The 13,915-nt window shown below is 43.1% G+C and overlaps 1 protein-coding gene across 1 annotated transcript in view; it reads left to right on the top strand.

Moving 5' to 3' along the window:
* cog6 (component of oligomeric golgi complex 6) overlaps positions 1-13,915 on the top strand; it is a 124,512-nt gene that overhangs the window by 14,175 nt on the left and 96,422 nt on the right. The window contains exon 4 of the mRNA XM_068033439.1: positions 1,574-1,632. Within this exon, the coding sequence (XP_067889540.1) occupies positions 1,574-1,632 (59 nt within the window). The remainder of the gene's footprint in view (positions 1-1,573; positions 1,633-13,915) is intronic.

Here is a 13,915-nt window from a genome sequence, read left to right as displayed (position 1 = left end):
GATGTCAGGGAGCCTGGAACAAAGGTAAGTTTTGGTTGCTTTGCGGGGATAATTGGTCAGGTCCCGGCGAGGTAAGGGTGGTCGATTGGGAGTATGAGGGGCGTGTTAGGGGTGGTTGGGGTAGTGGAGGTGGCCCTCCATCGGGCACTGCCCGATCAGGAAGCCCCCCCGGGCCATTCGAGAGCTGCCTGCTTTTGTCAGGCAACTTCTCTTGGGTCTAGGACGCCCGCTTGCCAAACGTAAAATCCGTGTGGAGGCGGGTGAAGGCCCTTAAGTGGCGACTTAACTGCCACTTAAGGGCCTTGATTGGCCTGGGATGGGCGGACCGTTTATTGCCGCTGCCACCCTGCATAAAGTGGGAGCTCTATTTAACGCCACCCCCCCCCCCCCCCCCCACCATCCCGCTCTTCGGGGGGGCGGGGGGGGGGGGCGCGTAACATTCAACCCTTGGTTTTAGTGGGGACAGTGGAATTAAAGGTGGAGGTGAGGGTGGGGTTGAGCAGATATGTCATGGTGAATGGAGGGCCAAAGGCTAGACCAGGGTTGTCCAACATATGGCCTGCTGCCCAGAGTCTGATCTTCCAGACTTCCGAAGGTTTTCATCCAGCCCGCGATGTACACTGCCGGAATGTCAGGCACCTTGGCGGGCAGCTATAGGTTAGGACCTTGCTTCCACACAATATGGCTGCACCCAGCGGAGAGGCCTCTGTAATCCACATTTATGGTGAGTGGGAGCAGGGAGCAGAGAGCGAGCAGTGGAGAGTTAGGGACACACAGAAAGAGAGGGGGAAGAGAAAGAGACGGAGAAAGAGGAGAACAGAAAGAGACGGAGAGAGAAGGGGAAGAGAGAGGGGGGGGGGCAGGAGAGAGAAAGAGAGAGGGAGGGAAGAGAGAGAGCAAGGCAGAGAGAAGGGGAGATAGAGACAGTAAGACAAATTTTTAATGCCTTTATCTCCAAAATATTCACACCGGCCCCTTGTATGACAAAAATTGTAATGTGACCTAGTACACAAAAAGATTGGACAGCCCTGGGCTAGACAGTTGGGAATTTGTAAGTGCCATTGTAAGTGACTTGGGGAAGAGTTTTTTCTAGGGGGGGGGACACAGAAGGAAGTGGGGTTGGGAGGGGGAAGGGAGATTTGAGTAATAGATTGTGAGTACCTGCCAAAACTCCACAAGATGAGTTTCGATTTTATCCATATTGTTGTGCAGATGTTTCTGGTTGGGACTTTTTTTTTCAAATTTGGAAGACAGTCATCTTGAGTTGCTCTGACATACTGCTAATGTGACTTTCAGAATGCTGTTTGCATAAGCCTGGGAGCAGGTTACCTGTTCCCACCCCTTTAGGGGAGATGGGAGTGGGGAAAAGGTTAAAACTGTGTTCTGGGTAGAAAAATCAAATGTGTTGAATGTAATTTTCATTTTTGACTTAGACTTGTATAATTGATCGGCAGTAAAATATGTATTTGTGTAAGAATTGTTGATGTGTTATCTGAAGATGTTAGACCTTGGATATATTTGACTTTTCTCAGGTACTTAACAGCAAAACACATCTTTTCTGGTTCATTTCCAGTTAGCAAAGGAACAGACACAAGATCTGATCATCAAAACTACTAAGCTTCAATCAGAAAAGTAAGTAACGTGCATCATTTCCAGACAGCTTATCTTAGAGGCTGTTGGGGTTTCTTTCTTATGTTTAGTTCAGCCACTTTAAAGATATATTCTACATTGCATGTCAGTGCTGCTCTGAATATCCAAGAAGAATTCTTGTGCACTTTAATCTGTGTTTCTTCTAAAGCCTGGAAGAAGTTGGTCATCTTCAATAATACATAGAGGCTAGTGGGATATAGGTTGTGTATATATCATAGTGCTGTTACCGATGGCTGCCTTGACCTTAGTGGCAGTTCTTTAATTTAAATGAGGTGCTGGTGGCACTCCTGATGGTGGGGTAGAGAGGATTAATTCCTCTGGAAGTATTAGCAGCAAAGCTGGAGTGACATTGTGAACTGCTGTCACTTTCTTCCATTTTTGTCTGGCCACAGTCATCGGTGGGGCAAGTCCCATAGCACCAAAGACCAGGCAAACAGAACCACGTGTATTTGAAGCAGTTCTACACAGTAACACATAATGGCATAGTAATGTTTTGGGCAGGAGAATACCAATATTTTATCTAGCCTACCTTTCCAAATCACCCATCAGTTTCCTCATGATTCTGTAACTGAGGAATTTATTTATTTAGAGATACAGCACTGAAACAGGCCCTTCGGTCCACTGAGTCTGTGCCGACCATCAACCACCCATTTATACTAATCCTACATTAATCCCATATTCCTACCACATCCCCACCTTCCCTCAATTCCCCTACCACCTACCTATACTAGGGGCAATTTATAATGGTCAATTTACCTATCAACCTGCAAGTCTTTGGCGTGTGGGAGGAAACCGGAGCACCTGGCGAAAACCCATGCAGTCACAGGGAGAACTTGTAAACTCCGCTGGAGTACCCGGGTCGCTGGAGCTGTGAGGCTGCAGTGCTAACCACTGTGCTGCCCAATGAACAGGAATTCATCCTGTTCATTCTAAAACCTGCCATTGTAATAGCTTTCTGGAATTAACACAGCCCACTTGTGTTCTCTTAGACTTTTATCTGTTTTAGTGGTTTGGGTGTCGCTGTCTATACCACTTTATGACCTATTCCTATTTACTGTGGGAAGGTGGTGGTGGGCTTTCACCTTGATCCATTGTAGCTCTTGTAGTGCTAGTACTCACACGATGGTGTTAGAGAGTTTCACGGAATTGGCCAAGCAGGAATGGAGGAACTATAGTGTGAACGTCAATTTGGTGTGGACATCGAAGAGATACTTAGAGGTGATGGTGTTCCAACAACATTGTATTTCCTGTCCATCTGGTTGGTTAGCTCACTAGGCAAAGGAGGTGCTGTTGGTGAGTCGCTAATTGAATAGCACTTTCAAACACATGACACAGATACAATGAGCCAGTCAAATGGTCTCCTTCTGTGCTGTATGATTCAATGAAGCTTTGTGAGATTCTGAGGTGCACCCTATAAGTAGTAAAGAAACTGCTGTTACAGTGCTGGTGACGAGAGCTGGTATAATGACTTCAGTGGCAGAGGAGCAAATCATGCAAACAATTCTGTTCTGGATGGTTTTAAGCTTCTTGAGTGTAGTTGCAGCTGCACTCACCCAGGTGGGTGATGGGAATTCCATCATGCTCACCATTTGAGCTTTTGTTGGTGATATGCAGGTGTTGAGTAGTCAGGAGGTGAGCCACTCACAGTAGAGTACCAAGTCTCTATTCTTGTAGCCACATTGCTAATCTGGCTGGTCCATTTAAACTTCTGGTTACTGGTGACCCTCAAGATGTTGATGGATGACTCAGCAGTGGTAATGTCTTTAAAGGTCAGGGAAGATGGCTTGGGTTTCTCTTTTTCAAAATGCTCATTACCTGGCAATTATGTGGTATAAATTATGCCCTGTTTCAGGTCCTGCTAAAGGCTGGTATGGGCTGTTTTACTATTGGAGGAATTCTGAAGGGATCTGGATACTGCAGAATTGTCATTGTACAGCCTCACTCTGGACTTAAAGTTGAAGGAAATTTCATAGTATAGTAACCAAAGATGATGGGGCTGAGGATACTTCCTTGAGGAACTTTGCAGAGGTGTCCTGGGACTATGTTGAATGCCAACAGCCATGATAATCTTCCATTGTGTTAGGTAGAACTCCAGTAACTGGAGTGTTCCCTTTGACACCCATTAACTTCAGTTTTGGTGGGGCTTGTTGGTAGCATAGTCAGTCGGCACAGCCTCCTTCACTTCTCCTCTGATGAGAATAGTTTTCAGTTAGCAGAAGAATACACTCTCTATCAGACTGTATCACTTCAAATCATGTTTAGTACAAGAAAAAATAGCCACTAATGGAAAATCACCACTGCAGATTCAACTTAACTTTAGAACTTCTGCCTTCTTGAGTACAAAACTGACACAGATGGGGCATCTCTTCATTAGACTTTTACATAACTCTTCATATACCAGCTCAGATGCTAGAAATTTCTTTGGGGAATTAGATGTCGTAACTGTAAATTCAGGAGAACTTTTTGAGCTGGTGGCACTTGCTAAATGGAAGATGATTCTGGTACTCTAAAGTTTAAACCTGGAATACAGAAAATGCAAAAATTCATAGTTGAGCAAAGCTTATCAAATCCAGTGCTGGTTTCCTGAACTCCATTCAGTCTCTAGACCTAAACGTGTTGCTTTGAATTGATTTACTTTTGACAGTGTGTATAATCTTCAGCATGTGGATAATGAGTTAGCAGAAAATACTAAGCCTAAACAACAAAGATTCTCTCCCACATGCAATAACCAAACTTAAAGTGATTGGACAAATCGTAAATAGATGTTGAAAAAGATGTTCTGATTTGAATTGTGATCAAACCCCAACCCATTGTTGGTATTGTGCTGCTGATTCTTGAAGCGCAGGTCTTCTTGTTTATAACATCTTAAACCTGAAAGATTTTCTAAGGCCAGTATTACTGAAGACAGGGTAAAAAGACGAGAATTTCCTGAACACTGGTCATAACAAATCTGGTAGATTTAGCTCGGAGTTGTATGAGACCCATGTTTCTGCGTCAGTATAGAAGTCGGTTTTGCCTGTCTGCTGTCCCTGTGAAAACCCCTCATCCTCCAAATGTCAATTTTTACAAATTTAAATAATGATGAAGTGAGAGGATTTCTCCAGTGGCTGGTTCTGGACTTTGAAACCAATAACTGCAATAGCAAAAAAAGGAATGTATGCAGTCCTGGTTTTTTCATCAGATTTCTTGAAACAGAGATTAAGTACAGTAATCTACAGATTATCAGAGCTGTACTGGCTCAAGAGGATAATTTTTCCCCTTTTAGTGTAGCTGTCAATTACTGATTACAATTCTTATTTCAAAACTCAGATACTGTCCTAAAGATAAGCTATTGGGAGTGGTTGAATGAAAGGTTTGAGTAATGTATTAACCAATAAATTCCTCAGGGTTAAACAGAAAATACTCATTTATCCTGTAAATTAAGTTATTTGTTACATTCTTACAGCTTTATGATTACTAACCAGCCATTATCTTTCTGCACTACTGATTTTTCTTGTTAGTATCGTACTGTAAATAATTGAAAACACATGCACAATATCAGTGCTTTTGGAAGTGCAATCAATTTGGAGTGTGAAAGTGATAGTCATTTTTATGCCATAAAATGTCATGCTATTTGTATAGGATTTGCCACACAGTTATTTGTCATTCAGCTGTATATTAGTGGGCAATTAATCAGATTACCAAGTCAAAACCAGAAACTGGAATCTTTAAATTGCTATTTTCAAATGGTATTATCTTCAAATACTATCTTATCATGAAGAAAATCCCATCAAATGCATAGAGCAACAGTTAGTATCCAGAATAAAATTAATTCTTTTGTTCTTTTTAAATCTTAGTTTTAGTGTCTTGTTTCATTTATTGTGCATGAATCTCAGTATTTTCACAAATGTGCAGAATTGCACTGTATTTTCACCATTAAAATAATTGAGAAGAAATGAAAAAGCTATATTTTTGTGTGAACCATTTTACTGTGTTTTATTAGGACAGTTACATGATTAGATGTGATAAACTCGGGCATACAATACCAGCCTTTGTAAATTTCAGTTCAGCCATTCCCTGAAGTCCACTCACTGTACTGTTATCCTGTCTTCTGGCACTGATAGTCACAGATCAAAAGTGAGTTTGTACTCTGGGATGGCACTTATGCTGCCCACTACCAGAATCTTCTTTGTATTAAAGCCTTGGCTAGAAGAGGGTGTTTTAATTTGGCACTGGCTTCATTCCAGAAATTTATAATTGGGACTGAAGTTTTAGGTGGTTGATGAACATAAATTGCAACATAACTAGCAGTCCCTAAAGTGAGTGACTTGAAGGAAGAATAAAAATTTTGAAATTGCAGTACCCTAAGTATTGCCCCAGTTGGAATCCAGTAACTTGGCACATATTAGAAATGAGACCGTGGCTGGTTTGATGTGTCCAGTCTGAAAACAAGCTTCATTATTCCAGAAAGTCTGATTATATTCAACTTGATCAATTTATTGTAGCTACACATTTTTGTCTTGTCTTGTTTTTGTTGTGATACTACACTGAAGTTAACCACATTTGTGTGCATTGTCAGTAAAGATGCAGAGATCAGTCTTGGCCTAGTATCTGCAGTGTGCACTGCACAACTAGCAGATTTAAATTAGACAGCTGACTGCACGATGCTGCACCATATGGACTGCGCATTGATCACTACCTCAGCCAGTTAATTTTTAATAAGAAAGCATGGGCTTATCTCCTATTACAAAAACAACTCCAAAATAAAAGTGTTCAAGATGATGGAAAGCACTAGCTCACCGAGACTACTATAATAGGCAGTCTTACACCTGCTGGCCTCAGGACAATCAGTGCCTGATATCTGAGCCTCATTATTGCTTTTGCAATGCACACCCAGTGCTTTATGTTGCTTCATCTTGATGCAAAAGCAGTTGCATAACTCCATTTATTTGAACGCTACTGGTTGGCATCCTTCCATCTCAGAAAGATGATGGACATGGAGCAAACAATCCATTTAGGTGGGGTGGCTTCTCTTGGGGCACCTTTGCTGATGGCTGTGAAAGCCAATCTTTGAGTGGCAGATTCTGTCACAAATGCCACATGTGAAACTGCCAAGTGACGCTGTGAGTTGTTTTTGATGTTGGCACCTGTTGCCAAGCTGCTGCAGCAACTGGTTGTTGTGGTAGTGCACACCAGTCCACAGGATGTGTCGCCATTTCCCTCTTTTGCGAACTGGTGTCTCCCAGGTGTGATAGTTGACATTTAGGGCCTTCATGCCATGCTTGCATGCATCCTTGAAGCGGAGCTTTGGGTGCCCCACTGGTCGTCTGGCCCTGGCTACCTTACCATACAGAAGGTCCTTGGGTATTTGAACCCTACTAAATGCGCATAATGAAGTTTGAGGGGTGAAACAATGATTAAGTCATAATCGAACAATCAGCCACTTTTTATAAATTGGTTATTACTTTACGTGGCCATCAAACACCTCTTTCAACAGTCACGTTGTGCATTAAATCTTTACTATCACCAGCTGTACATACGAACATACGAATTAGGAGTCGGGCACTCAGCCCCTTGAACTTGCTCCACCATTCAATAAGATCATGGCTGATCTGATTGTAACCTCAACTCCACATTCCTGTCTACCCCCGATAACCTTTCACCCCTTTGCTTATCAAGAATCTATCTACCTCTGCCTTAAAAATATTTAAAGGCTCTGTCTGCTTCCACTGCCTTTTGAGGAAGAGAGTTCCAAAGACTCTCGACCCTCTGAGAGAAAACATTTCTCCTCATCTCTGCCTTAAATAGGCGATCCCTTATATTTAAACAGTGAACCCTAGTTCTAGATTCTCCCACAAGGGGAAACATCCTTTCCACATCCACTCTGTCAAGACCCCTCAGGATCTTATATGTTTCAATAAAATCACCTCTTACTCTTCTAAACTCCAGCAGATACAAGCCTAGCCTGTCCAACCTTTCCTCATAAGACAACCCGCCCATTCCAGGTATTAGCCTAGTAAACCTTTTCTGAACTGCTTCCAATGCATTTACATCCTTCCTTAAATAAGGAGACCAATACTGTACACAGTATTCCAGTTGTGGTCTCACCAGTATAACTGTAGCATAGTGTTTTTTTATTATTGTGACATGGGGGAGTTTTCTAATGCTTTCCAGTTTTCACTCCCATTTTCCTCTCCAAAGTGCATTAACTCTTGCTGGGGTGTGGTTGCATGGTGCAGGTCATATGTTGATAGCTCACCCAAGTCGCTGTTTATGTATGAATCTTTACTGTGAGTATTGACACACTGTTCAACTGTGGGGAAAGTCACAGCTGTGTTTGATCTTCTCCTCAGTTGACATGAGTATTTGCTTTCTGACAGAAGTTACTACACAACAGATGAGTTGAAGAATTTTTCTTTTTTTTAATTCTCCCAAACTCAGGGTGCACTGAGGTTATTTGTAGCACCCTTACTACAATTGGGTAATTGAGTGATGTGGTTGAACTAAGTAAAGATCTTCTTTGAAGGTTGCTTTGTTGAAATGCTACATTGATTCCCAAACTCCGCCCCCACCAAAATAATATGTTATTTGAATTTCTGTGTTAAAGACATGTTCATTTTTCACAATAAACATGACCTCAATTGGTAAGCCTATAACAGTCTGCTAACATGATTTGAATCAGATCCAAAAATGGAAAATTCTGCTTCAACACATCTGAGCCTGTCACAGCCAAACTCAACAGGTCCTGATGGCTTTGTGATTTTGTTTAGGAGTATATGAAAGCTGGACATATGCGATGAACAGGTGTTACTGCCTGCTCAATTTACTGGATGCAGGTTTCTTTGCAGATAAGGTCATTGAAATGGACAAATAGTTAGTATTATTCCTACCTTTCAAAGTTTTAGAATTATATTCCCACCAGAAACCTGCACATATTCCAGTATTATATGCTGTTTCATTCCCTTCTGGCTATTTCCATTTTGTGTTCTTTTAAAGAGACAGTTAACTATATATTCTAAATTTTAAAATATTCAAATTTTTACATGTCCAACTGTGGTCTAAATGAGCGAATCTACATCTAACAGCTTTCTTGTGCAGCATCAGTGCTATTTATTTTTCCGAGTGCTTTTGAACCATTGCCTTTTAAATTGCTCACTCACAAAATCAAAATGCTATGAGGATGATTTATGATTTTGTACACTAGCCCATAAAAACCAATGCATAATAAAATGTCTTAAATTTGATTGCAAAGGGAAAGTACCTTCATGTGAACTCAAGAGATCTATATGTTTATTAGCTTCTCAGTAGTTGAATTTGTTACATGCTTCTCTGCTCTTTTGAAGGTGCAGCTCATGCTGGGGCACGGTTCCACAGCCATCGGCAGCCCTATGTGACCCAAGCACATATTCTTTGTGTGTAATTTTTATGTAACTAACTAGACCTATGTAACTTGAGTTTTCCCTGAGTCCAATCATGTGCGCATTTTGGTTGCCGCTCTGGACCGCAGCCTTTCAATCTATTTCCACTTTTGCTCTTCCTTTTTAACTTTTCTCTTTACCCCTCCTAGACCCCTCTCTTCTATCATTTTGACTTCTTTCACTTCTCTGCTTTCAGGTACTCTGCCCTCCCAATTCCCTACCCCAACTCTTCAGTACTCCTTGAACTTACTGCTCTCTTGCTACAGTCCCAGACTTGACTCCCTCTTGGATAAGCCTACAGGTTTCCTCTGTGCCTCTTTTGACATCCTCTGGAGAGCTCATTGAGGCACTTGGCGCTGACTCATTGTGAACAGCAACCCCAATTACCCCAACCCATTCTCTCGTCGACCTTCTCGCCCAGTGCGCCCGCTGGGGGTTAATCTTGCCAATCTTCTTCCTGTCCGACATACCCCTCCCACTGCTGATCCTGTGGATTCTGCCAGCAGATCCCTCGAGAATGTCCGTTCACTTGTGAACAAGGCCCTTGCTATCTATGAAGCTTTTGTGGATGATTGCACCGACATCATGGCCTTAATGAAAACCTGGCTGATAGGTGATGACACCTTTCCCCTTAATAAAGTCTTCCCGCCTGGCTACATCTTCCACCACTTGCGATGCAAAGTCGTGGTGGTGGTGTGGTGCTTAATCACAGATCACACCTTGGCCTGACCCCTACGCCTCTTGCACTTTCTCCTCCTTTGAGCATTTCACCTTATTCCACCCCTCTTACCTCTCTTTCAAAATCACTGTTCTTTACTGCCCTCCAAGTATGATCAAAAAAATTCTCAGATATTTTCACATCTTTCCTCCCTCAGCCTCTGCACCGAATGACTTCTCATCCTTGGTTATTTCATCATCCATCTCAACTCATCATGTTCTCTCTCTCAGTTCATTGGTCACCCCCTTGACTTTGCCATCTCACGTGGTCTAGCTAGTCCCATTGTATCAATTACAGATAACAGCTATCTCTGATCACTTTCTTATATCAAGATCCACTAACAGCCCCCCCACTTACATGCCCCAACCTTAGCTCCTGTATCTGTCCCTGGAAAAATCTATCCCCCAATTCACTTACAGGAGCACTTAAAAAATCCCAACTGTCTAGTTTTTGGCCCTCCATTCGCCACAACATTTCTGCAGCTACTGATTTGACAACCACAACCTCATCTCCTTCTTTGATCTCCTATTCCCCCCCCCCCACCCAAAAAAAACTACTCTCTGTCACCCTTGCTGTTTCCCCGGTACGGCTGTCATCTTCAGTCCCTTAAGTCCAAGGGACGCAAACTTGAAAGGATATGGTGGAAAACTGGTTTAGCCATCCACTGCCAGATCTAGTTGGACCAATTAAAACACTATTGGGTCCTGCTGTTGTCTGCTAAAACTGCTCACTATTCCAGGATCATCCTGGAATGAAAAGATAACTGCTGGCTTCTTTTCTCTACTGCAAACTGTCTCTTAAACCCCTCTCCCCTTTTCCTCTCCAACAATAAGTGCGAGAAGCTCATGGACTTTGTCACTTTGAGACCATCCAATCAGCTGCCTCTGCTGCATACCTCCCTTTTATTAGCCCACCTGGCCAAACTTCTCTTAATGTCCCGTCCCCCCCACCCTCGCCCTGAACTTGCATCTTTCTCCACTTTCTCTCCTACGTCCCCTCATGCCCTCTCAGAACTCATCTTGTCCGTGAGAGCCACCTCCTACTCCCTTGACCCTATTCCCACTAAATAGCTGACTACCCAACTTCCCCCTCTCTTTAAATCTGCTGTCATCACCCCTCTCCAAAAAAAAATCTCTTGACCCCACTGTCCTTGCAAATACCGCCCCATCTCCAAACTCCCTTTCCTGTCCAAAGTCCTTGAACGTGTTGTTGCCTCCCAAATTCATGCCTATCTTTCCCGGAACTCCATGTTTGAATCATTCCAGTCGGGTTTCCGCCCCTGCGACAGCACCAAAATGGCTCTTATTGGATGTCATTTGTGACTTTGATGTGACTGTGACAAAGGTAAGCTTTCCCTCCTCGTCCTTCTTGACCTGTTTGCAGCCTTTGACATGGTTGACCACACTATCCTCATCCAACACCTCTCCAGTGTCATTCAGCTGGGTGGGATGGTTCTCACCTGGTTCCATTCTTATCTATCTAATTATAAGGCAAAGAGAGTGTTAATAGTTGTAGTAAAAGACAAAGCATTTGTCCAGTGAGAGTGTTAATGGCAGAATAATGAACGGCTCTGTACGAAAGCAACAACATGAAAAATAATGTTAAGACTGGCACATGGTTTAAAAAAAGCACAATCAAAATGGGGGTCATGGTTTTAAAAAAAAAGAGGCTGCGTTTGCTGACAATATGAAAGGCACAATTCAGCATAGCGGCGCCTCATCAGACCCCTTTCCTATCCTGAGTGGTGTGAAACAGGGCTGTGTTCTCACACTTACACTGTTTGGGATCTTCTTCCTGCTGCTCTCACATGCGTTCAAGTCTTCAGAAGAAGGAATTTTCCTCCACACAAGATCAGATGGCAGGCTGTTCAACCTTGCCCGTCTAAGAGCGAAGACCAAAGTATGGAAGGTCCTCATCAGGGAACTCCTCTTTGCTGACGATGCTGCATTAACATCCCACACAGAAGAGTGTTTGCAGAGACTCGTTGTCAGGATTGCGGCTGCCTGCAACAAATTTGGCCTAACCATCAGCCTCAAGAAAATGGACATCATGGGACAGGACGTCAGAAATGCTCCATCCATCAATATCAGCGACCACGCTCTGGAAGTGGTTCAAGGGTTCACCCACCTAGGCTCAACTATCACCAGTAACCTGTCTCTCGATGCAGAAATCAACAAGCGCATCAACAAGCGCCACTGCTATGTCCAGACTGGCCTAGAGAGTGTGAGAAAATGGCGCACGGACACGGAACACAAAAGTCCGAGTGTATCAAGCCTGTGTCCTCAGTACCTTGCTCTACGGCAGCGAGGCCTGGACAATGTATGTCAGCCAAGAGCGACATCTCAATTCATTCCATCTTCGCTGCCTCCGGAGAATCCTTGGCATCAGGTGGCAGGAACGTATCTCCAATTATGGAAGGTGGCAGGATCCCCAAGGACACATTGTACAGCGAGCTCATCACTGGTATCAGACCCACCGGCCGTCCATGTTTCCGCTTTAAAGACGTCTGCAAATGCGACGTGAAGTCCTGTGACATTGATCACAGGTCGTGGGAGTCAGTTGCAAGTGATCGTCAGAGCTGGTGGACAGCCATAAAGGCGGGGCTAAAGAGTAGCGAGTCGAAGAGACTTAGCAGTTGGCAGGAAAAAAGACAGAAGCGCAAGGGGAGAGCCAACTGTGTATCAGCCCCGACAACCAATTTTATCTGCAGCACCTGTGGAAGAGTCTGCCACTCTAGAATTGGCCTTTATAGCCACTCCAGGCGCTGCTTCACAAACCACTGACCACCTCCAGGCACTGACCCATTGTCTCTTGAGACAAGGAGGCCAAAGAAGAAGAAGAAAGAAGAAGAGTGATAAGGTTAATAAACATACATCTTTCTTGTTTAAACTCAAGAAAACTTATCTGATTGGTTCATTTACAATTAGAATTGGAGGAACAGGAGCAAGTGCTCACTGAGGTGGTAAGCTAAATCACTGTGATAAAAGAATAAATCCTGTTGCGGTCAAACCAGAGAAAGGGGGCGAAAGGGGTGCCTGAGACCCCTTCCTCACCTGGTGGGAAGACAGTTAATTAATGGACTACTTCCATTTAAACAATGGAAAGCAAAATGGGTCATCTTAACAGTCATTCTATTCCGAAGTAACAATAAGTATTCCTGACTAAATATGTTTGATGGAAGAAAGAGACGCAATTGGTTTTCATGCACAATTACCATTTTCAGAGGAAAAAAACGTATACAATAAGTTTTTTTTATTATTTAGAGATACAGCACTGAAACAGGCCCTTCGGCCCACCGAGTCTGTGCCGACCATCAACCACCCATTTATACTAATCCTACACTAATTCCATATTCCTACCACATCCCCACCTGTCCCTATATTTCCCTACCACCTACCTATACTAGGGGCAATTTATAATGGCCAATTTACCTATCAACCTGCAAGTCTTTGGCAGGTTGCACCCGGAGGAAACCCACGCAGACGCAGGGAGAACTGGCAAACTCCACACAGGCGGTACCCAGAATTGAACCCGGGTCGCTGGAGCTGTGAGGCTGCGGTGCTAACCACTGCGCCACTGTGCCCTCAAGAAACATTTTTCATGCTGTATTTTCAGATTTCCCCATTTAAAAAAAAAGGATTGTAGCTGGTTCTGGTAAATGGTATAAAACTTGTTTGTAGGACGTAATTAACCAATAGACTTCAGAATGATGTAACAAAAACATGCAACTCAACCTGTCTGATTTATTTTCCTGATAGCTAAGAGAAACGCTGTAGATTTGTTTCACTCAGATTGCACTTTATGAATTCTACCAGCAAGACCCTCATGAATAATGCTGTTTTTGAACTGATTTTTATTTTCTTTCCATAGCAAACATTTTGTTTAGAATCTGCACGTCTTGTTACAGTGCCAGACAGTACAGCTTTAACTTGCGTTAACTGAACGAGTTTGTGATTAAGTATAATAAAAGCAAAAAACTGCCGATGCTGGAAATCTGAAACAAAAACAAAAAATGCTGGAAATACTCAGCAGATCTGGCAGCATCTGTGGAGGGAGAAGCAAAGTTAACATTTCAGGTCTGTGACCTTTCAGCAGAACTGAGAGGTAAAGAAGACATTAGTTTTGAGTTTATTTTTAAAAGGCAGGCTCA

The sequence above is a fragment of the Heterodontus francisci genome, chromosome 6 (assembly GCF_036365525.1).
Source record: "Heterodontus francisci isolate sHetFra1 chromosome 6, sHetFra1.hap1, whole genome shotgun sequence".
NCBI lineage: Eukaryota > Metazoa > Chordata > Chondrichthyes > Heterodontiformes > Heterodontidae > Heterodontus > Heterodontus francisci.
The sequence above is the reverse complement of the archived record's forward strand: the minus strand, read 5'-3'. Positions and strand labels throughout refer to the sequence as shown.